Below are 25545 nucleotides of genomic sequence, written 5' to 3'. Positions count from 1 at the left end.
TATAGAGTACTTTTCTTGTCTAATATTCCACTTTTATCAATTGTGCCAATAATGTCTGATACGTATTTGGAGGCTGAAATTTTAAACTCATCTTTGTAAATTACAGTAAGTCTAAGACTGCCCAATACACAAACCATCTCCTCTGCAAGATAAAATGAATTTTTTAAAATTAAGGTATCTTTTGAAGGTTTCACATGAACACATTGTGGTTTCAACATTCACCCATATTATCAAGTCCTCCCTCCGCCAACCCCACTGCAGTCACTGTGTATTGATAAAATGAATTTTATAATCCACATAAATATAGTATAAAATCAACCATAAATGACCCCAGCCAAACAAGAATAGATAACCAAACCATCAAGGTCCTACTGAAAAATAGTTCCCTTAGTTGAAAATCTTCTAGGACACGAGTCGTTACAGGAATAAATTTCCATCCCAACATGTGGAATCATACTTCTTAGATGAGGAATAAATCGGCTCATCGACATCCAGATTAGTACTGCCAAATTGTACTCATCCCACCATATATACTTCAGCAACTTTAAGAGATTTTTACTTCTACCAAGGTTCTTTGTAAATAAACTGATGCTAATCTTAACTCAGAATCTCGTACAATTAAACTTATTTTTAAGCCCTAAAGTAATCCAAGAGATTACCATTTAAGTCATAAACAAATAAGCATATCAGAAGATAAAGAAATGATTAGCATTACCACAGTGAATGTCAACAGAGATGTTCTCAACCCCCCTCTTCACTGTTCTTGGTCGACCCTGCTCGGTGGGTGTTGAGCCCCATTCATCGGACCCCGCAACTGGCTGGTAATGCACCATCAGCTTCAATCGAAGAGATCAGAGCAATAAAACATTCTACATTTAAGACATGCCTATTGATATATTCTGAGGGGCAGGAACGTGTCTTTCAAAACAATACACAGTCAAATCTCAACTGGAGTTTTGATATGCAACTACTACAGTCTGAAATGAGAGCCCTAAAAATATATAGGTTAAAATGCACTTTAGATACTTAAAACTTTGTCAATTATACCTAAGTGAAAAAAAAGAAGAAAATATATCAGACTAACAGATCTTTTCGGTAATACCCTACACATGGAAGATACGCCCACATGTATCAGTGATACTCTTAATCTACAGTGGCGTAACTTTCTCTAAGAAAATTCTTTTGTATGAACTGAGCCAGGTAACAATGGTGGAAGTGGCTGCAAGTGTTAAGTTTCTTAATTGTTAATACAATATAAAAATTTCTAAAAGTTAACCTAAATAGAATCCCTGTGAAAAAGAAACCAATTAAGTGCTCCTTTGTAATGCAATTAACCTTTAACCCCAGTATTAGAGAAAGGCTTTACTTTGCTTTACCTTTGGATTGTGTAATATAATGATTTCTCTGTTGGGAGACTCCAGTTTCTTTTTCCACTCATCCAGAGTTACAGCAAGCATGTAAGTCTCCTTAGAAGAAAACACATTTCATTAGCTTTATCTAATAGCTTTCCTGTTAAAAGTAAACTTTTTCACAAGAATACTGCCAGATAAATAAAGAATATACTAATTTATCAAAATCAATTTTTTAATTGAAGTATAGCTGACCTACATTATACTCGTTTTATGTTAGTTTCAGGTGTGCAGCATAATGATTTGACAATTATACATACTACAAAATGCTCACTATGATAGTTACCATCTGTCACCTTACAAGTTTATTATAATATTATTGACTATATTCCCAATGCAAATTTAAAATTATTTTTAAATTACAGCAGATAACAGTATAGGACAAAGAAAAAAAAAAGCACTCCTACTTCACCAGCTAAGCTAGAGATAACTGCTATTCAAATTTTGGTATATTTCATTCAATATTAGTGCATGTATATTTTCCATAAAATTAGGAATATATTACATATATAATTCTTTCTCTTATCAAATTATTTTACAGTTCTTTTAAACTTGCAACAGATAATAGTACAGGACAAAGAAAAAAAAACTAATTCCATCATCTAAACTAGAGATAACCATTGCTCAAATTTTGAGGTATTTTTTTCAATAATATTAATAAGGCCTACGCCAATTTAAAGAAAACAAATTTCAGACTGTTTTCAAAGCAAGAAAAATAAAAAGCAAAAATAAAAAATGAATCCCACAGGCCTAGGTTAATAATAACAATGATCTCAACTAGGGAAAAAAGTTTAAAGGTGTAACAGTTACAATAGCATTTCAAAGTCTGAAAATAACACTACTTTATCCTAAACTTGCAAAAAGAAATGCTGTATAATGTGATACAGATAAAACCAAACTCTTTCCAGAAATTCCACAAACTAAGTCATAAGACAAAAAAAAAAAGATTATTAAATAAGAGATGAAGAAAATGAGTAAGAATGATCAAAGGTACCTCTAATACTTGGCTGAAGCTCTCCGAGTAAGGAATATACTTATTATCTTTGTCTCCTTTGTTAAACCAGGTACATCGCCTCACTTCTGAGGCTAGCTCCTCCCAGTATACCGCATACCGCATCCTCTCCCCCAAATGTACATCATATCTGCCCCCATCAGTGGGGACTACTCTCTCATTGCAATCTTTTCCTGTCAAGGATTGGAAAAGGGGAAAGATGCACATATATCCAAATATAATTTGCATTATAGTCTAAATGTTATGAAACATATTAATCAACAGTTCCCACTTGGCTAAACATTAAACAAAATTTAACTGAAATCTTTTCTAACTACTTTACAAACCATTCTTGGTTTTAATGAAACACAAAAAAAAATACCCAAACACTATTTTGTTCTTCCAAGGAGAAATAGCAGTGTCCCTTAACACATACATGTTTTCCATATAGATATATGAAGGCTTTTTTGAAATTTTTTGCTCGAGGGACCATAGCTTAATGACCATATGACCATTATGATGATAAACTAGTTCACGATGATTAACTAGTTAACTAGCATCATTCTTGTTTAATAAAGAAAAAACAACTGACAAATTCAAAGAATGTATTCTTTCACAATGTGACACTGTCCCTATCCCTTGCTTATAAACAAAAACTGAAACAAAAGCTAGAACATAAGAAATATTATTAGGTATTTCAAAATACAGACCAAATTCTTAAACATTATAAATTGGTTGGGTAGTAATGCAGAGCTTCTATATAAAAATGCTACAGGAAAGAACTAGAAAAAAAATCTAAAATGCACTGTTAAAACACTAACTCTAAGAACTATTTTACTAGAGTTTTAGAAAGATGACAGTAAGTCTTGTCTATTACAAGTCATTTCCATCCTACCAGAGCCATATGCCTCTTCCAGCTGCTGTGAATCCTCAGAGTTGAAAGGAATCCATGTCTCCTTAGAATCTATAATCTTACAATAGAACCAATGAGGAGAAACTGGTTCATACAAACTGCCAGCATCCATGTCTATTAGCTCAAAGGAACTGCAAGACTTTGGTGATGGAGATGGATCTGGCTGGGACAGCCGTTCCTGGTGTGAGTCCGCTGACATTTCGCTCTCTAAAATACAGGATACAAGAAATCTATCAGAAAAATGATTTTCTTTCTCTTAACAGCTTGATTGTTGACACACACATAAAACTGGTCATTTTAGGGAATCATTTCTGCAAAAACAACAAAACGAAAATAATTTAAGGAGGCTACACATTTTGAAATAGAAATAATAAATTAAATAGGGGGAGTCTAGTAACCATAATAATGTTCAAGTAATTGTACATTAACGATACCAAAATAAAACATTTTTTTAATTTAAAAAATTTAAAAAAGGAAATAATAAATTAACAGCTGGATTTTTGGGGGAATGGCGGGGAGGGCTTTAAACAATACTCCTTATAGATCAACCACTTTACACTGATTTCCCAATTTTCTCAGAAAACTGCCTTATTTTAATCAGATAACAAATTATAAAGCAAACCCAGAATCACAAGAAACACGCGGTCAAAAACTGGATTGCAGCAAAACTTGCCCAATTTCTAATCTAAGTCTAGTGTCAAAGACAAAACATTCACTCCAACTGTTTAACAACACCCAGGTGTAGGCTCCAGTCCCATACCGTATGATTGTTGGAACCTTAAAATATTTAAAAGAATACTTTTTACTTAAGAACCAGTCACTTCTTACCGCTCCTTTAAGTGCATTTAATTAAGGACCACGGTACAAATTCTGGAAACACGAACCCTTGCTAGGGCCGCTATGCGCACGCGCGCATCCCCTCTGGGTCCAAGTCTCAGGTGAAAAACAAGTGACCTCAAAAGCCTCCTGCCTTCAAAGACTCCAACCCCTCAAAACATGGACCACAGGCAGGGTCAGAAGCTATTCAAGCAGCCGAGGCCGGTGGGCCCGATTACCAGTATCTGGGCTGCAAACACCTGGCCTCCCGAGCGGACGCTCTCCAAGCTACCGGCGCCTTACCTTCTTTCCCAGCACAAACTCCCCGCAGCCACCCCTTGGCCCCAAGACCCGGGCCTCCTGCAGCCCAGATCTGGGACCTCCGAGCTCGAGGACTCGGCTCCTCCCGCCTCCAGCTCCGCAGTCGAGCGGAGTCACCAATGGTCACAGGGTAATTTCCCGGCGCATCTGCTGGAAAAGGGGCCCTGGCTGTTTCCCTGGAACCGAGGTCACCCCACCCTCCCGGGGCGGGTCCTCCCAGCAGGCCTTCCCGTCCCGGGCCTCCGTCGGCACAGCCGCGACCCCGCTCGCCGTGGCGGCTCACCTGCCTGCCCCGCAGCCTGCCACGCTCTCCCGCCCTCGCCGAGAGGGGCACGGCATGGCCCCGCGGCCGCCTTTCCCCCGAGCCCAGGCGGAGCGGGGCGGAGCAGGGCGGAGCCCGCAGCCGCGCCTGACTCGCGCCCCGCGCTGGCTTCAGCCTCGCTCCCAGCTGGCGAGCAGCGGCCCCGAGGCGGGGAGCAGAGGTGAGGCAGCTGGGACCGCGGCGCTGAGGCGATGGGAGGGGCCCAAGGGGCGCCGGGGAGGTGGGGGGCAGGGGGCGCTGGCGGGAAGTATCGCGAGAGGTGGGGGGAATCGCGCGACATGTAGCCCCTCCCTGCGGGCAGGATCAGAGCGCTGGGCTGACAGTGAAAGTGCGCTGTGTCTTGGGGGAGGCTGAGGTCTGCAGAAAGCAGGGATTGGTAAAGAATAAGACATAACTGTGAAGGAGCACTTTAACCCAAGTGAGAGAAAGGTTCTTTAAGACTAACCAGCCCAGCCTTTTCACTCAGTAGATGGGAAAATAGGCCTACTGACCCCAGGGGTCCTCAGATTAGTCCTCCGCTTGGGTCTAGGATCGTGCGGGGACCCAGGGCGAGCAGGGAGACCTCCCCCGGTGGGAAATAAAATGATAGGGCGCTAGCACAGCAGCTTCTATCAGACAGCCACTTCTGGGTGGCATTTGCAAGGAAAAAAAACGGTTATTGAGGACTTTGCCTCCTTCCGTTTGCGTTTATGAGGATTTACATGTTGCCAAAAAGATCTCTCTAAAACATGTAGAGGTGAGCTTCACAGGATTTAAAAGCTGCAGGGGAGATTGGAGACAGGATACACACACACACATACACATATATATATTGGTATCATTGCTATACAATTACACGAGCAACATTATGGTTACTAGACTCCCCCCATTATCAAGTCCCCATTACAGTCACTGTCCATCAGCATAGTAAGATGCTATACAATCACTACTTCTCTTTATGCTATACTGCCTTCCCCATGCCCCCTAAATTATGCGTGCTATTGTAATTCCCCTTTTTCCCCCTTATCCCTCCCTTCCTACCCACTCTCCCGAGTCCCTTTACTTTGAGCAACTGTTAGGCCATTCTTGGGTTCTCTGAGTCTGCTGCTGTTTTGTTCCTTCAGTTTTTTGCTTTGTTCTTATACTCCACAGATAAGTGAAATAATTCAATACTTGTCTTTCTCCAACTGGCTTATTTCACTGAGCATAATACCCTCTAGCTCCATCCATGTTGTTGCAAATGGTAGGATTTGTTTTCTTTTTATGGCTGAATTATATTCCATTGTGTATATGTACCACATCTTCTTTATCCATTCATCTACTGATGGACACTCAGGTTGCTTCCTTATCTTGGCTATTGCAAATAGTGCTGTAATAAATATAGGGGTGTGTATGTCTTTTACAAACTGGGCTTCTGCATTCTTAGGGTAAATTCCTAGCAGTGGAATTCCTGGGTCAAATGGTATTTCTATTTTTAGTTTTTTGAGGAACCTCCATATTGCTTTCCACAATGGTTGAACTAATTTACATTCCTACCAGCAGTGTAGGAGGGTTCCCCTTTCTCCACATCCTTGCCAACAAATGTTGTTGTCTTTTGGATAGTAGCCATCCTAACTGGTGTGAGGTGCTATCTCATTGTGGTTTTAATTTGCATTTCTCTGATGATTAGTAATGTGGAGCATCTTTTCATGTGCCTGTTGGCCATCTGAATTTCTTCTTTGGATAAGTGTCTGTTCAGATACTCTTACCATTTTTTAATTGGATTATTTGCTTTATTTTGTTGAGGTGAGTAAGCTCTTTATATATTTTGGATATAAACCCTTTATCAGATATGTCATTTATTAATATATTCTCACATACTGTAGGATGCCTTTTTGTTCTGATGGTATCCTTTGCTGTACAGAAGCTTTTCAGCTTGATATAGTCCCACTTGTTCATTTTTGCTTCTATTTCCCTTGCCCGGGGAGATATGGTCATGAAGAAGTTGCTCATGTTTATGTCCAAGAGAGTTTTGCCTATGTTTTCTTCTAAGAGTTTTATGGCTTCATGACTTACATTCAGGTCTTTGATCCATTTTGAGTTTACTTTTGTGTATGGAGTTAGGCAGTAATCCCGTTTCAAACTCTTACATGCAGCTGTCCAGTTTTGCCAACACCAGCTGTTGAAGAGGCTGTCATTTCCCCATTCTATATCCATAGCTCCTTTATCGTATATTAATTGACCATATATGCTTGGGTTTATATCTGGACTCTCTAGTCTGTTCTACTGGTCTATGGGTCTGTTCTTGTGCCAGTACCAAATTGTCTTGATTACTGTGGCTTTTGTAAGAGAGCTTGAAGTTGGGAAGCAAGATCCCCCCTGCTTTATTCTTCCTTCTCAGAATTGCTTTGGCTATTCGGGGTCTTTTGTGGTTCCATATGAATTTTAAAACTGTTTGTTCCAGTTCACTGAAGAATGCTGTTGGTATTTTGATAGGGATTGCATTGAATCTGTACATTGCTTTAGGCAGGACGGCCATTTTGACAATATTAATTCTTCCTACCCAAGAGCATGGGATCAATTTCCATTTCTTAAGTGTCCTCTTTCTCTTAAGAGTGTCTTGTAGTTTTCAGGGTATAGGTCTTTCACTTCCTTGGTTAGGTTTATTCCTAGGTATTTTGTTCTTTTTGATGCAATTGTGAATGGAATTGTTTTCCTGATTTCTCTACTAGTTCATTGTTAGTATATAGGAATGCAACAGATTTCTGTGTGTTAATTTTGTATCCTGTAACTTTGCTGAATTCAGATATTAGTTCTGGTAGTTTTGGAGTGGATTCTTTAGAGTTTTTTATGTACAATATCATGTTATCTGCAAATAGTGACAGTTTGACTTCTTCCTTACCAATCTGGATGCCTTTTATTTCTGTGTTTTGTCTGATTGCCATTGCTAGGACCTCCAGTACTATGCTGAATAAAAGTGGGGAGAGTGGGCAGCTTGTCTTGTTCCCTATCTTAGGGGAAAAGCTTTCAGCTTCTCGCTGTTAAGTATGATGTTGGCTGTGGGTTTGACATATATGGCCTTTATTATGTTGAGGTACTTGCCCGCTATATCCATTTTTGTTGAGAGTCTTTATCACGAATGGATGTTGAATTTTGTCAAATGCTTTTTTAGCATCTATGGAGATGATCGTGTGGTTTTTGTCCTCCTTTTTGTTAATGTGGTGGATTTTCGAATGTTGTACCATCCTTGCATCCCTGAGATGAATCCCACTTGGTCATGGTGTATGATCCTCTTGATGTATTTTTTAACTCAGTTTGCTAATACTTTGTTGAGTATTTTTGCATCTATGCTCATCAGGGATATTGGTCTGTAGTTTGTTTTTTTTTTGTAGTGTCTTTGCCTGGTTTTGGTATTAGAGTGATGCTGGCTTCATAGAATGAGTTTGGAAGTATTCCCTCCTCTTCTATTTTTTGGAAAACTTTAAGGAGAATGAGTATTATGTCTTCTCTAAATGTCTGATAAAATTCAGTGGTGAATCCATCTGTTCCGGGGGTTTTGTTCTTGGGTAGTTTTTTGATGAGACGGGATATTTTTATCCAAACAAGATGACATAACTGAGGAGAAAAGCTTGACTAATTTCCCAGTCACAAAGCTGAGTAGTAGCCTTGCCCAGCTCTCCTGAGTATTTACTTCTCTGGAAGACCTCAGTTCTTTTAGGTATTCAGTGAAACACTTTACTCTTTTCTAGATTAGAGGGCAACGGTTTAGGGCATGTTTTTCAGTTATTTCTTCAGAAACCGAAAAAAAAAACTGAAAGGGATTTTTTTTTAACATAGTAATTCTCTTACAGGTTAACAGCCACACACAAATACTGAGGTTTACTTACACCTTCTCAAATGCGGTGTAACACCTAAATTAAACAGCTTCTGCTCTCCTAGGAGAAGATAAAGAAGGAACTGTGTCCCATTCTCTGGGATCTTGCCAAATGACTAATACTGTAGACAAAGAATTGTGGTTAGTATGTACTGAGCTCTTGCTGTGTCTAGGTATAACTGTAAGCATTTTACAGTGTAATGCCATTTATTCCTCAGAGCACAGTTATCTCTACTTGCAGAGGTAAGATGACTTGCCCATCCAGCAAGTGATGGAGCCAAACGTATCAAAAGTCTGCCTTCATAGCCTACACCTGAGCAACTTACCTAAACAGGAGTCAGTTAAGTAACACAACCATAACTTGAATTCAGGTCCTCTGTCTCAAAATCCTAGTGCATCCTCTATACCAGCTGTTCTCAACTTTTTTGGTCTTAGATTTCTTTATACTCTTAAATTACTGAATACCATAAAAAATATTGTTTATGTAAGTTCCATCTCTCACTGCATACTATATTAGAAATTATAATTGAGAAATTTAAGTATTTGTTAATCTTAACAGTAAAAAGAAAAACCCATCTCATGTAAATATTTTTTGGAGAAATAGTTTGCAAATAAAAAATCAGAGAAAAAGAATGGCATTGTTTTACATTTTTGTAAATTTGTCTGGTCTAATAGGAAATGAATGGATCCTCATATTTGCCCCTGCATTCAAACTATTACCATTTTAGTTTTGGGTGATAGATACGAAGAAAATCCAGTCTCACTCAGTTACATAGCTGGAGAAGGAAGGAGTATTTTAATAGCCTTTTCAGATAGTTATGGGTATTCTTTTTAATGCTACACTAAAATTCAACAAATGGAAGTTTCTTGAAAGTTAGTTGCAATGTGGACTCTGGAAACCTATCAGTGAAGTTTGTGCTCTGCTACATTAAAATCCATTGGTCTATCTTGCATCCATGACCTTTTGAATGGATTTTTTTCCCATGTATAACTAAAACATCATGTACTCTGGTCATATGGAAAATATCAGTTCACTGAGCTATGCAATCTTCCAAATGTTAACATACTTCATTATATATTTTTCTAAAAATTACCACCAATCTTATTAGAAAAGTCTTTAAGTATTCTGAAGTTGTCAAGCTCATAGCAGATAAAAGTTCTTCAAAATTATACTTTTTCTTGAAAGGTCAAATTTTATCATTGGCAACAAATAGTTGTTTTCTTTGAAGTGACAAGCTCACTTTGTCACCTAGAAAAGTTCTGCCAAATACCTAAACCTGAATAGCCACAGTTTGTCAGCTGTACTTTCATATGAAAATGGTGTTTCATGCAAGAGTGGCTAGTTCAATTACCAATTCAAATAAATAATCCATCAAGTGCTTGTTCCTCCAGAAGCCAGTGTACTTCAGTAAGCAATATTGTTTTATGTATGCTAATCGTTTTGTCACACAGATTATGAAACCGGTGTAAACTCAAGGATTAAGAATAATTTTTACTGCTTCATAGAGTACTCTTAGGTGAAACTGGCACTATTTTATTATAAATGCATGGCAGTGGACAGTACAATGACTCATAATACAATTGGTTTTCATGCCTTAATTTCCTGCTAAGGTACCAGCAGTGTGTACCCACTGTTACTTTGCACCAACAGTGCCAATGTCAACACACAGCGAAAAAGGTAAATCATGTCTTAGTACAATTAAGTAAACAGGCTTGACCCCTGAGTCTCTAAGACCCCAGCGTCCACGGACCACTTTTTGAGAACAGCAATTAAATGTGCCCATGCAAAAAAAAAAAAAAAAAAGTGCCCATGCAGGGGCCTGGAAAAAAAGAGTAATGAATAACACAATACATACCTTAAAGGAGTTCATTGTCTTACTGGAGGGACAAGCAGGTAAACTAATAAATTTATCTTGTTGACTGCCTAATGGAGACTGGGAGCAAATACAGTGAAAGCTACAGAAGAGGGAGTAATCAAGTGTTCAGCATGCCTCCAGAAATTCTATCAGTAGGTTTTTGGTGGGATTTAGGAATCTGCATTTCAACAACCACTCCAGATGATTTAGATGCAGGTAGGATGGGATTCACACTTGGAGTAAAACAGCTTTAAGCAGAATAAATTTTAGGTACCCACAAAGGCCCAGTGGGCAGGTAGTTTCAGAGAGAGAATATCTTATGGTATGTCTCAATAAACCCCACTTACTGTCACAGGCTATTGTTTACAATTGTTTATCAAATCTTTTACCAAAAAAGACCTAAATGGTAAAATGTGAAACAAACTTTACTTTTTCCCTTTCAATTCCCTAATGCAGGAGGCAGCAATTTTTTTTTTCTGCATAGGGTCAGATAAATATTTGAGGCTCTGTGGGCCAAGAGGTTTCTGTCACAGCTAATCAGTTCTCCTTTTGTAGCACAAAAACCAGAGACAATGTATAAACTGATGACTGGGGCTGTGTCTCAATAAAAAACAGGCAGTCTGTTAAATCTGGTCTCTGGTGGTAGGTAGTTTTGCTGACCCCAAACTTAAAACAAAAAATAATGCTAACTGCCAGTAAGCTGCCAAAGAGCAAAAGCAAGAATCTATGGGTCATGAAACAACTGGATTTCACATCCACATTCAGAATAATTGTTAGGCATCAATTTTAAATTCCCATTTCTTTCCAGAAGTAACTGTATTTCAGTATTTGTAAAGTATGCACTGAGTGCCTATCAAGGAATTCAGTGGTATGAGGATACAGTTTCGGGAGGCAGAAGTGCTTGGTCCCTGGCGGGCCAACATCCAGAGCTGAGGGTGCAAAGGCTGTCTCTGCTGCTGACTAAAATAGCAAGACCAGGCCTTCAGGCAGTGGCAGTGACTCTCAGACTCTAGTGAATCAAGGAGTAAAGCTCAGTAGACTCTGAAATGTAGATTTTCAGATATAACACCTAGAAATTATGATTAAGTAGAGTAGTTAAATTAATTGGAGTGAGGGGGTGTCATTAATCTACATTTTAATCAAGAATATACTGTGCAGTATGCTGCTATGAGGAGGCAAGATACTTAGAACAGGAAACAAAACCTGGGCTATAATGTCAGCTGTACACCTGACTTTGCTTATAAGAATGTCAGAACTAGAAGTGTTAGGCAGAAAAATAGATATGAGTGGGTGGAGGGAGAATAAGGCCAGTAAAAGCCCATTAAAAGAGACTCAAAGAGTTAACCAGATAAAACTAGAGAGCCAGAAAGGACTCACAGTTAATGAGTTAATTAGCTGAAGCTCCAAAGGCCAGGAGCAACTTGGAAAGTCCAGAGATTCCCCAGAGAAAGAAAAGTATCCAAGCACAACCCAAGTCTTCATTGTACCAATTAGATCCTGCCCCTTGTGAATTTATTTCAGCCTCCTAAAAAGCCCAGCTTATTCTTTAACTTAACCTTTATGCTGTTTTTTCTTCTTCCTCCAGCAGGATCAAGTAACTATGTGGCCAGGGCAGGAGACAGACCTCAGAAGTGTAAGTAAACCTATGTGGACAAAGAATGCTGAAGTTCCAAACCAACATAGTCACCTAAATAACCCTGTTCTTAAGACAAAACTTCAAAGGAATTCTGAATCCCCTGTACACATGATGCCTTATGCTGACCCTTACCTAAAAAGGCCCTATAACACCCTAGATCCCAAACCCTTAAGCACACCTCCTCTCCTAGGTTGCCCACCCTCGCCTTTGAGTGCATCACTCTCTCCTACTGCAGATACATAGGGAGGGGCTCCTAAGAGCTCTATTTGGGCCTGCAAGTTCCCATTGCCTGGGTGACCTGGACGGGACTGCAGCTATACGATCATGCTCCTTAGTAGCCTGCCTGAAAATCTCTTCTCTTTGCCTTTGGTAAATTCTCAGAACATAACCTCACTCCATCTAGTGCTCTGCTGCTCCCCCAAATCACAGGGAGGTAGGGCCTTAGTTCTCACACTGCTGAGCAGATCCAAGGGGAAACCGGACACCAGGTGACCCTGGCTTTAGGAGTTGGCAGAGGATTTGCCCTTATGCTGAGCAGAGTTCAATGAGCTTCCTTTTCCTCTGATTCTTCCTTCCTCTCTGCTTTATTCAATTAAACCTGCCTTTGTCTACCTTGACCCTGGCCCACTCCGCCCTTGGAGTGTATTAGAATAAACCGCCTTGATCTACCTTGACTCTAGCCTGCTCCTCGGTGTATTTGGAGTGTATTCAACTAAAATTTCTACTCTGCTTCCCTACTGTGTCTCTGCCCTTCAATTCTTTATTGTGACAGGGACAAGAACCCAGGAAAATAAACTCAACCTCCCCAACAGAAGGATCCTCAGAGATACCCAGTGTGGTGTTCTGTTCCAGCCCAAAGATGGCAATTTTTGTTAAGTCTGTAAACCATTCCTGAAATGCATTTGATTACAGCCACAACTCAACAGTTCCTGCCCTCAATTTGAGCAATTTTGGAAATTTTGTTACTTTGAGGAAAGTGACTTACACTTTCTTATGACTTCTCTTACTTCAATGAGGGCTGTTCTGAGAGCTGATAACCTGATCAGTTCAAATAAAACTGGGCAGAAAGGTGGCTGTCTTCCAGCCCTTTAAGTTTCCAGCAAGCCAAGTTTCCCTCATGGTGGGGGTGATTAGAATGAGCATATGCAAATGTAAAATATATCACTTTTAGAGAAAATAGGTGGAAATCTTCAGAAACTAGGGACAAGCAAGTTCTTAGTCTTGACTTCCAGAAGTCTGATCTTTAAACACTAATTTAAAAAAACTTTTCTTTTGCCCCCTGAAAGACTCTGCTAAGAAGATGAAAAGGCAAGCTACAAAGTGGGATAAAATATTGCAAACCACATACCCAAACAAAAGACTGTGGTATCTAAGAAATAAAGAATTCTCAAAACTCAACAGTGAAAAGACAAATAATAGAGTCCAAATTTGGTTTCCATACCATTCATTCTTCAATAAGAAGAAACAAGGCATCTTGGAGAAATAACTGATTCTAGGACTAAAGAAAGAAATATACAAGATGAGCCTGGGAACCCTGTAATAAAGGGCAGGGGAAGCCACACAGTGAAGGGGGTGTGTCGAAGGACACCATCGAAAGGGCCCCCCATGGCCAAAGCAAGACAATTTGAGCAACAAAAAAAAGTAGTATTAGATTATAACATAAAGTATAAAATAAATACCCGTGAGTCTATACTGGTATAAATGACTGATTAAACAAACAAGTGGGAGAGAAGAGACAAATCCACCTTGCAGGGAAATTCCAAATAACTTATGTATATAAACACCCTCAAGGAGGTGGAAGGTAACTGCCCTGTTACGTGGAGCCATATTTAGTGACTTCCTTCCACAGAGGACAGTATCAAAAGGGAAAAAAAGTAATTTTATAGTGGAGAAACCTGACGATGACCACCTCAGCCAGGGAATTAAGATTAACTCCAACAGTGTAAATGATGTAAATGGAATGTACATTTCATATATGATGAGAAGAGCACTTACCTCTGTGGTCTTCCTCCCCAAAACCATAGCCCCAGTATAATTAAGAGAAAAACATCAGAAATAGCCCTTCTGAGCGGCTTTCTAAAAAACACCTGACCTAATCAAGACTGTCAAGTTCATCAAAAACAAGGAAAATCTATGAAAACGTCACAGCCAACAGTCGCCTAAGGAGACACGATGACTGACTACAATGTGCATCCTGAATGGGATCCTGTGAGAAGAGAAGGATGATAGGTAAAAATGAAGGAAATCTTAAGAAAGTGTGGACTTCAGTTAAAAAGAATGTATCGAGGAAGGAGCCAAGATGGCGGCACGAGTAGAGCAGCGGAACTCTCCTCCCAAAACCACATATATTTTTGAAAATACAATTCTTCCTAAAAGAGAGCCCAGAAGACACAGGACAATAGCCAGACTACATCCACACCTGCGAGAACCCAGCGCCTCGCGAAGGGGGTAAGATACAAGCCGCAACCCAGTGGGACCCGAGCACCCCTCACCCCAGCTCCCAGCGGGAGGAGAGGAGTCAGAGCAGGGAGGGAGAGGGAGCCCAGGACTGCTTAACACCCAGCCCCAGCCATCCGCACCGGAGCGCAGACACACAGTGCATGTGTGGGGTGCTGGAAACTAGGGAAACAGGACAGTAAGACCTGTGAGCAGGTCACCGCAGCTGGTGCCCCTGGGACAAAGAAAAGCGAGTGCTTTTTGAAAGTCTTAATGGGACAGGGACCCTACCGCTGGACGGAAGCGTCCTCGGACACTTAGCCTAGCGGCTGGGAATCCCGGGGAACTCGGGGCACCCTAACTCCCTGGGCAGCAGCACAGCTCAGAGGCCCCTCACGGAGATAAACAGCCTCCCAGCTGTTTCCCCTCCAACACGGCTTCGCCATATTGGAGCAGCAGCCCGAGACAGGCTCATGCCCACAGCAACCGTGGAGCTAAACTCCATAGCAGCCAGGCAAGAATCAGAAGCCCCATCTGTGAGCAGCTGCCCAGCACAAGCTGCTAGAGGTCGCTCTTCTCCTAGGAGAGGCAGGCCACAAACCAACAAGAAGGGACGTTCTCCCAGCCATCACTTGCACCAGCTCCGCAAACTATCTCTATCACCATGAAAAGGCAGAAGAATTTGATACATACCAAAATCACAACCCCTGAGGAGATACACCTAACCAGTCTTCCTGAAAAAGAATTCAAAATAAAGTTCATAACCATGCTGACGAAGCTGCAGAGAAATATACAAGATCTAAGGGATGATGTCCAGAGGGAGATTACAGAAATGAAACAATTGCTGGAAGGATTTATAAGCAGAATAGATAAGATGCAAGAGGCCATTGATGGAATAGAAACCAGAGAACAGGAACAGCAGAGAAGCTGATGCAGAGAGAGATAAAAGGATCTCCAGGAATGAAACAATATTAAGACAACTGTGTGACCAATCCAAAAGGAACAATATCCGCATTATATGGTTACCAGAAGAAGAATAGAGAGAAAAAGGGATAGAAAGTATCTTTGAAGAAATAATTGCTGAGAACTTCCCCAAACTGGGGAAGGAAATAGTTGCTCAGACTACAGAAGCACACCGAACTCCCAACAGAAGGGACCCAAAAAGGACAACACCAAGACACATAATAATTAAAATGGCAAAGATCAAGGACAAGAACAGAGTATTAAAGACAGCCAGAGAGAGAAAAAAGGTCACCTACAAAGGAAAACCCATCAGGCTATCATCAGACTTCTCAACAGAACCTTACAGGCCAGAAGAGAATGGCATGATATATTTAATGCAATGAAACAGAAGGGCCTTGAACCAAGGATACTGTATTCAGCACGATTATCATTTAAACATGAAGGAGGAATTAAACAATTCCCAGACAAGCAAAATTTGAGGGAATTTGCCTCCCACAAACCACCTCTACAGGGTATCTTAGAGGGAATGCTCTAGATGGGAGCACTCCTAAAAAGAGCACAGAACAAAACACCCAACATATGAAGAACGGAGGAGGAGGAATAAGAACGGAGAGAAATAATCCTCAAACTGTGTTTATAATAATAGCTCAATTAGCAAGTTAAGTTAGACAGTAAGGTGGTAAAGAAGCTAACCTTGACCCTTTGGTAAGCACAAATCTAAAGCCTGCAATGGTAATAAGTACATATCTTTCAATAATCACCCTAAATGTAAATGGACTGAATGCACCAATCAAAAGATACAGAGTAACTGAATGGATAAAAAAGCAAGACCCATCTATGTGCTGCTTACAAGAGACTCACCTCAAACCCAAAGACATGCACAGATTAAAAGTCAAGGGATGGAAAAAGATATTTCATGCAAACAACAGGGAGAAAAAGCAGCTGTTGCAATACTAGTATCAGACAAAATAGACTTCAAAACAAAGAAAGTAACAAGAGATAAAGAAGGACATTACATAATGATAAAGGGCTCAGTCCAACAAGAGGATATAACCATTATAAACATATATGCACCCAATATAGGAGCACCAATATATGTGAAACAAATACTAACAGAATTAAAGGAGGAAATAGAATGCAATGCATTCATTTTGGGAGACTTCAAAACACCATTCACTCTAAAGGACAGATCCACCAGACAGAAAATAAGTAAGGACACAGAGACACTGAACAACACACTAGAACAGATGGACCTAATAGATATCTATAGAACTCTACATCCAAAAGCAACAGGATACACATCCTTCTCAAGTGCACATGGAACATTCTCCAGAATAGACCACATACTAGGCCACAAAAAGAGCCTCAGTAAATTCCAAAAGACTGAAATCCTACCAACCAACTTTTCAGACCACAAAGGCATAAAACTAGAAATAAATTGTACAAAGAAAGCAAAAAGGCTCACAAACACATGAAGGCTTAACAACATGCTCCTAAATAATCAATGGATCAACGACCAAATTAAAATAGAGATCCAGCAATATATGGAAACAAATGACAACAACAACACAAAGCACCAACTACTGTGGGACGCAGCAAAAGCAGTCTTAAGAGGAAAGTATATAGCAATCCAGGCATATTTAAAGAAGGAAGAACAATCTCAAATGAATAGTCTAATGTCACAATTATCGAAATTGGAAAAAGAAGAACAAATGAGGCCGAAGGTCAGCAGACGGAGGGACATAATAAAGATCAGAGAAGAAATAAATAAAATTGAGAAGAATAAAACAATAGAAAAAAATCAATGAAACCAAAAGCTGGTTCTTCGAGAGAATAAACAAAATAGATAAGCCTCTAGCCAGACTTATTAAGAGAAAAAGACAGTCAACACACATCAACAGAATCAGAAACGAGAAAAGAAAAATCAAAACAGACCCCACAGAAATACAAAGAATTATTAGAGAGTACTATGAAAACCTATATGCTAACAAGCTGGAAAACCTAGGAGAAATGGACAACTTCCTAGAAAAATACAATCTTCCAAGACTGACCCAGAAAGAAACAGAAAATCTAAACAGACCAATTACCAGCAACAAAATTGAAGCGGTAATCAAAAAACTACCCAAGAACAAAACCCCTGGGCCAAATGGATTTACCTTGGAACTTTATCAGACATACAGAGAAGACATAATACCCATTCTCCTTAAAGTTTTCCAAAAAATAGAAGAGGAGGGAATACTCCCAACCTCATTTGATGTATCACCCTAATACCAAAACCAGGCAAAGACCCCACCAAAAAAGAAAACTACAGACCAATATCCCTGATGAACGTAGATGCAAAAATACTCAACAGAATATTAGCAAACCAAATTCAAAAATACATCAAAAGGATCAAACACCATGACCAAGTGGGATTCATCCCAGGGATGCAAGGATGGTACAACATTTGAAAATCCATCAACATCATCCACCACATCAAAAAAAAGAAAGACAAAAACCACATGATCATCTCCATAGATGCTGAAAAGGCATTCAACAAAATTCAACATCCATTCATGATAAAAACTCTCAACAAAATGAGCATAGAGGACAAGTACCTCAACATTATAAAGGCCATATATGATAAACCCACAGCCAACATCATACTGAACAGCGAGAAGCTGAAAGCTTTTCCTCTGAGATCGGGAACAAGACAGAGATGCCCACTCTCCCCACTGTTATTCAACATTGTGCTGGAGGTCCTAGCCATGGCAATTAGACAAAACAAAGAAATACAAGGAATCCAGACTGGTAAAGAAGAAGTCAAACTGTCACTATTTGCAGATGACATGATATTGTACATAAAAAACCCTAAAGACTCCACTCCAAAATTACTAGAACTGATATCGGAATACAGCAAAGTTGCAGGATACAAAATTAACACACAGAAATCTGTGGCTTTCCTATACACTAACAATGAACTAATAGAAAGAGAAATCAGGAAAACAATTCCATTCACAATAGCATCAAAAAGAATAAAATACCTAGGAATAAACCTAACCAAGGAAGTGAAAGACCTATACCCTGAAAACAATAAGACATTCTTAAGAGAAATTAAAGAGAACACTAACAAATGGAAACTTATCCCATGCTCCTGGCTGGAAGAATTAATATCGTCAAAATGGCCATCCTGCCCAAAACAATATACAAATTCGATGCAATCCCTATCAAATTTCCAACAGCAGTCTTCAATGAACTGGAACAAATAGTTCAAAAATTCATATGGAACCACCAAAGACTCTTGAATAGCCAAAGCAATCCTGAGAAGGAAGAATAAAGTGGGGGGCATCTCACTCCCCAACTTCAAGCTCAACTACAAAGCCACAGTAATCAAGACAGTTTGGTACTGGCACAAGAACAGAGCCACAGACCAGTGGAACAGAATAGAGACTCCAGACATTAACCCAAACATATATGGCCAATTAATATACGATCAAGGAGCCATGGACATACAATGGGGAAACGACAGTCTCTTCAACAGATGGTGCTGGCAAAACTGGACAGCTACATGTAAGAATGAAACTGGATCACTGTCTAACTCCATACACAAAAGTAAATTCAAAATGGATCAAAGACTTGAACGTAGGTCATGAAACCATAAAGCCCTTAGAAAAAAACATGGGCAAAAATCTCTTAGACATAAACATGAGTGACCTCTTCTTGAACATATCTCCCTGGGCAAGGGAAACAAAAGCAAAAATGAACAAGTGGGACTATATCAAGCTGAAAAGCTTCTGTACAGCAAAGGACACCATGAATAGAACAAAAAGGTATCCTACAGTATGGGAGAATATATTCAGAAATGACAGATCCGATAAAGGGTTGACATCCAAAATATATAAAGAGCTCACGCACCTCAACAAACAAAAAGCAAATAATCCAATTAAAAAATGGGCAGAGGAGCTGAATAGACAGTTCTCTAAAGAAGAAATTCAGATCGCCAATAGACACATGAAAAAATGCTCCACATCACTTGTCATCAGAGAAATGCAAATTAAAACCAGAATGAGATATCACCTCACACCAGTAAGGATGGCTACCATCCAAAAGACAAACATCAAAAAATGTTGGCAAGGTTGTGGAGAAAGGGGAACCCTCCTACACTGCTGGTGGGAATGTAAATTAGTTCAACCATTGTGGAAAGCAGTATGGAGGTTCCTCAAAATGCTCAAAATAGAAATACCATTTGACCCAGGAATTCCACTTCTGGGAATTTACCCTAAGAATGCAGCACTCCAGTTTGAAAAAGACAGGTGCACCCCTATGTTTATCACTGCACTATTTACAATAGCCAAGATATGGAAGCAACCTAAGTGTCCATCAGCAGATGAATGGATAAAGAAGATGTGGTACATATACACAATGGAATATTACTCAGCCATAAGAAAAAAACAGATCCTACCATTTGCAACAACATGGATGGAGCTAGAGGGTATTATGCTCAGTGAAATAAGCCAGGTGGAGAAAGACAAGTACCAAATGATTTCACTCATATGTGGAATATAAGAACAAAGGAAAACTGAAGGAACAAAACAGCAGCAGAACCACAGAACCCAAGAATGGACTAACAGTTACCAAAGGGAAAGGGACTGGGGAGGATGGGTGGGGAGGGAGGGATAAGGGCGGGGAAAAAGAAAGAGGGCATTACAATTAGCATGTATAGTGTCATGGGGGCACGGGGAGGGCTGTGCAACACAGAGAAGACAAGTAGTGATTTTACAGCATCTTACTATGCTGATGGACAGTGACTGTGAAGGAGTATGTGTGGGGGACTTGGTGAAGGGGGGAGCCTACTAAACATAATGTTCTTCATGTAATTAATAGATTAATGATACCGAAATAAAAAAAATAAAATAAATAAAATAAAAGGATCAGATACCATCAAAAAAAGAAATTTAAGAGACATATCAGCCAAAAAAAAAAAAAAAGAATGTATCGATATTGGTCCATTAATTCATTAATTGTGACAAGTGTACACCACTAATTTAAGGTGCTAATGATAGGGGGCTGGGGTATTTGGGAACTCTACAGTATCAGCACCATTTTTCTGTGAATCTAAATTATTCTAAAATAAGTTTAAAAATGGGTAGAAGACATGCACAGACATTTCACAGAAGTGAATATAGAGATGACAAATAAGCACATAAAAAGATATTCAACATCATTAACCACTAAGGGAATGCAAATTAAACCACAATGTTCTATCATTATTCACCTACCAGAGTGACTACGATAAAAAATAGTGACAGCGCCAAATACTGGCAAAGATGCAGAGAAACACTGCTGGTGGGAATGTAAAGTGGTATAGACCCTAGAAAAGTCTGGTAGTTCCCTAAAAAAATTAAACATGTAACTACCATATGACCCAGAACTGCACTTCTAGGCATTTATCCCAAGGAAATAAAGACGATGTTCATAGAAAACCTGTACGTCAACGTACATAGCAGCATTGTTCATAATAAAATAATAGCCCAAAACTGGGAACAGCCCAGATGTCCTTCAACAGGCAGATAGAAACAAGCTGTGGTACAGCCGTATCAGAGTCTACTGCTTTGCAATAAGAACTACTGATTCAGGAAGCAACTTGGATGACTCTCAAGAAAATTATGCATGGTGAAAAAAAGCCCATCTCTAATGGTTACATACTGTACAATTGCACTTCCAGAATATTCTTGAAATGACAAAATGGAGAAATAGAAAAAAGACTGATGGTGGCCAGGGGTTTGGTAGAGGGGGAAGGAGAAGCAGGTGCAGCTCTGAAAGGCCAACAAGAGGAGTTAACTGTGCCATTGAAACTACAAGAACGCCAATGTCCTGGTTGGGACGCTACAGTAAAACCTTGCAATGTTACCATTAGGGGAAACTGGGTAAGGGGTACACGGAAGCTCTGCATTACCTCTTACAACTGCATGTGAACTTACAAGTACCTCAAAATAAAAACTTCATTTTAAAAAATACAGTTACTCCCAGTTCCATTTGAATTTCAGAAAAACAATCATTTTTAGTATGAGTATGTCCCATCCAGTATTTGGAACATACTTTTATTAAAACGATTTGTTTTAATCTGAAATTCAGATGTAACTGGGGGTCCTTTATTTTATCTGGCAATACTGCCATTGGCATGAGCTTACCAAGATGGAGTACATATTGCAAAACAGAAGAACATTTAAGGATTGGCTGAGAGAAAACGTGCACTGTCCCCAGAAACTCCTAAATCCTCACTCCTGGCAGCTGGCGCCCTCTGCCTCACATTCATTACAACCAACGTGCTCCTACCTGCTGCTCTGGTGAGAAAAGCCACAGAGTGCAAACCCTCCTGTTTTCACCCTGGACAGAAAACTATCCAAATAATCTTCCCTTCCTAATTCCAGATTTGAAACAGCTATCCCCCTTCCAAGAAAGGTTATGAAAAGATAATACTTTTAAACAGAATAGTCAGGAAGCATTTTCTAGAAACAATTTTGACTCTCTAGGACAACAACCCTGTAAAAAAAAACACAACCAAGAACTAACAGACATCTGAGAAATATCTCTAACATGATAAAGATGGAGATCAAGAAAGGAAAAAACAACTTTAGAGGAAATCCATTATTCCAGAAGAAAAAATCAAGAAACTATTATTAATATCCTCAGAGACACAAGATGCTACAACTACAAACAAAAGCAGAATCCCATAAAAGAACACAGAGAACAAAAAAAGTCTTAGAACTTTTAAAATGTGATGCAAGAAACAAAACTCAATAGAGTTGGAAGACAAAGGTGAGTAAATTACCCACAAAGTACAGCAAGATGGCAAAAAATGAAAAAAGAGAAGTAAATCAAAGAACTAAGAGGTCTAACAGAAACAGCAGGAATTCTAGAAAGAGTTAGCAAGATGAGGGTGGTGGAGGGGGAAAATTAACAAAAAAAACAAATATTAAGAAAATGTCATGGGATTTAAGGATATAAAGTTCCAAAATGAAATGTGCCAGGAAAATGAACAAAAATACACCCACACCAAAGCTATACTGTTAGGAAATTTCAGAACAGGGAACAAAAATATTCTACAAACTTCCAGAAAGAAAAATCAGGTTTCATACAAAGGATTATAAAAACACATTTTCAAATACACAGGATATAAAATTACTTTTAATGCACCCTTTTGAGGAAGCTACCAGAGAACATGCTCTGCCAAAATGAGAATAAACTAAGAAAAAGACAGACAGAGGGTAGGGAAAATGGAAAATCAACAGGAGAGGCAGAGAATCCCCCAGATGAGTAGGATCCCAGAATGACAGTGTGCCCCAGCAATACCCATTCTCCAGTTAGTGGCTCTGGACAGACTTCTTCAGGAGTTTGAAATCGATACAATATATGTCTGAGCATCTTGAGGGAAGATTTAGACAAGTGATGGAGGATTTGAGGTCAAATTAGTCAAGTATATAAGCAAACAAAATTAAAGGATTAATTCCAGGGCAAGCAAGTTGTTCAGGGAAGGAAAAGTAATCGGAGTTTACTACCTGACTGAGATGTGTGGACAGTAGAGGAAGAGGGAAATTTAAGCCTTCATCCCCTGTCCTGGAAAGTCAGTAGAAATGATCTCAAACTGATAAATTGAGAAGCAGCAATACAACTGCATCATTAAAAAAGATGGAGGTAATTTTTTAAAACTCAGTTGAAAGTGGCTGCTTTTGTGGGAGGAAAATGGGAGTGGGAGCAGGAGAGGGCTCCTTTTCATAGAACTGACTCCTCAAACTCATAATTTCCTCTGGAATAGAGTCTTTAAACTCATATTCCTAAAAAGAAAGAAAAGATGAATCCAATCATCAACTGTCCATCCCCCCAAAAACTTTTTTTTAAACGCCAACTTGTTATTTTTTAAACATCTGCCTACATTGAACAGCACTACATTAAATTTAGTCCTTTAAACTCAAGGTTTTCAAGACCCTATTTTTGTAAGCATTTAGAAGAATTCCACACCAACAATGTAGAGATGAGCATAGCTCATCCCCCAGATACTTCATGAGAGCTCATTTATATAAATACTTCAATTGATGCTTATTTTGGAACAATAGTGGCTTCTTATAAAAAAGATATGGCCGTGTTTAACATACCAGGTCTGGGTAACTTTATTCAAGATTTTGTCAAAAATTGTACCCAAAGTAATTTAAACTTGAACACTTTTTAAAAGTCCAGAGGGGAAATTTCAAGAAAATTTTGAATTCAGTCTGGAGTCAATACTAAGTCAAAAAGTGAACCAAATCCACAAATCAATAATTATCCACTATTTTCCTTCTTAAGTTCATTATATTTTCTGAAATGGGTTACCAATTTAGTTCTTTTTTTGATCCATGTATTTGGAGTCACTCCAGCATGGTTCGCATCTTTCAGTTCTAAGTTGGCACTCATCCTCAGTATGTACAATTAAATAAATTCAGAAATGATAATCCTTCCTTATGATCCAAATTAATGAACATAGAAGGAATGAGAGAAATAAAATATCGCCATTGGAATGCCACATATAATTGACAAAGCAAGACCTACCAAGGGATACAAAAACAAGTAGGCAAAAGTTTAAGCAGAAACAGGACATTTGCAGTCTCAGAGTACCTCTGGCAAATATTTAGTCATTACAAAGGAAAACATAGGAAGTTTACAGTAGAGAATCCTAGCAGACACCACCTTAGGTAGTGATTAAGGTTAACACCACCAGAAATACAACAGTAGGTGTCATGATATACTGGCACAGGTTGGAGGACACTGCACAGACACAACAGCTACATCCAAGGTGGGATCCTGGAACAGTAAAAGGATATCTGTGAAAAGACTAAGAAAATCCCTACTTTTTAAACTCTAGTTAATAGTATTGTACCAAGGCCAATTTTGTACTCTGACAAATGTCTGTGGTTATGCAAGATCCTAACATAAGAGAAAGTTGCGTAAAAAGTATACAAAAACTATTTTTACAACTCTTCAGGAGGCCTAAAATAATCTCAAAAATAACTTTTAAAAAACCACACACATATATGCATATATGTGTGTAATGTGTGTGTGTATATAAAATAAAAACCAGGATTCAGAGAAATTGATATCCTAGTCATTCAGTCAAACAGAAGTGATCTCTCCTGAATTAGTCATTGCCTCACTGGTTTAGGTGAGCTTTAATGTTCTCCCCCTTCCAAATTCTTAGTTGCAAGTACAATTTTCTAATTTTAATAGAAAAGCCTTTTTTAACCTTCTTATATTAAAATCCTAGAATAAAATTAACACTATACCCAACCATAAGACCCAGTCAATATTTTTACTCCATTTCTTCTCATAAAAATATTCTCAAAAAAAAAAAAAAAAGATGGCGGACAGATTTATTATCAATAGGCCTGGCAGTTTGGGGAAAAATAAATTATCACTTGGATATCTTATTAAGAACAGCTGTTTTTACAATAACAGATACTGTATACTAGAACTCACTTCAGATGTAAAAAGTAAGTTATTTACCTAAGTCTCTTCTATACAACATCATAGAGCTACCCAAACAAGCCTAGCTAACCGTTTCATAATATCCTTTCCTTAAATTTGGCTCTAAAATGACTGTTATCAATGGTAATAAAATTGGTTTTTTTTAAATAAAACAGGCAATAATTATCTTATGTAAATTATTCCAGGGAAATAAACATCAAATCTACCTTGAAAAGAAGAAAATAATTTCCTGCTTTAGCTATGGCTGATTCATTCCCTGAGCATGAAGAACCCTCTTTATACCCATCATTGTTTCTGACTATAAACTAAGCTGAAATCTGTTCACAGGATCTTGATGGCAAAACTAACATTTTAGATGGAGCTAGCATTTCCAAACAGTTGTATTTGTTACTTTTGCAGTTATTATTTCTACTCACTGTGACATTTAACTTCTCATCTGTATCTCTCACAGTGTGCTGTATGGAAGCAGCAGGAGTGAAGACAGTTAAGGAGAACAGAAGGAAATTTTAAAGTGGATCTTTACCCAAATACAATAAAAGAGCAATAAAGAAAATG

The 25545-nt window shown here is 38.9% G+C and overlaps 2 protein-coding genes across 7 annotated transcripts in view; one reads left to right on the top strand and one right to left on the bottom strand.

The window, feature by feature from the left end:
- The window catches only part of DDHD2 (DDHD domain containing 2), a 19735-nt gene extending 14867 nt beyond the window's left edge, over nucleotides 1–4868 (bottom strand). For 5 of the 6 annotated variants that reach the window (XM_073218959.1, XM_073218961.1, XM_073218962.1 and 2 more), the window contains exons 1-5: nucleotides 4734–4868; nucleotides 3296–3520; nucleotides 2404–2594; nucleotides 1377–1466; nucleotides 716–836 (exon numbers count right to left, since the gene is read on the bottom strand). In XM_073218959.1, coding sequence (XP_073075060.1) covers nucleotides 716–836; nucleotides 1377–1466; nucleotides 2404–2594; nucleotides 3296–3512 — 619 coding nt within the window. In that variant the 5' untranslated portion in view covers nucleotides 3513–3520; nucleotides 4734–4868. Of the gene's footprint in view, nucleotides 1–715; nucleotides 837–1376; nucleotides 1467–2403; nucleotides 2595–3295; nucleotides 3521–4432; nucleotides 4563–4733 lie in introns of those variants that run through there. The other variant, XM_073218960.1, reaches the window with a different exon arrangement.
- LOC118971799 (uncharacterized) lies at nucleotides 4214–25545 on the top strand. The gene is made up of 5 exons (XM_037015036.2): nucleotides 4214–4251; nucleotides 4418–4932; nucleotides 12046–12093; nucleotides 13383–13404; nucleotides 25442–25545. Exons 1-5 carry the CDS (start codon nucleotides 4214–4216, stop codon nucleotides 25476–25478), a joined length of 660 nt encoding a protein of 219 aa, XP_036870931.1. The 3' UTR covers nucleotides 25479–25545.

Source organism: Manis javanica, chromosome 12 (genome assembly GCF_040802235.1).
Source record: "Manis javanica isolate MJ-LG chromosome 12, MJ_LKY, whole genome shotgun sequence".
Lineage (NCBI taxonomy): Eukaryota > Metazoa > Chordata > Mammalia > Pholidota > Manidae > Manis > Manis javanica.
Note: the sequence above shows the minus strand (reverse complement) of the source record. Positions and strands in the feature narration are given on the sequence as shown.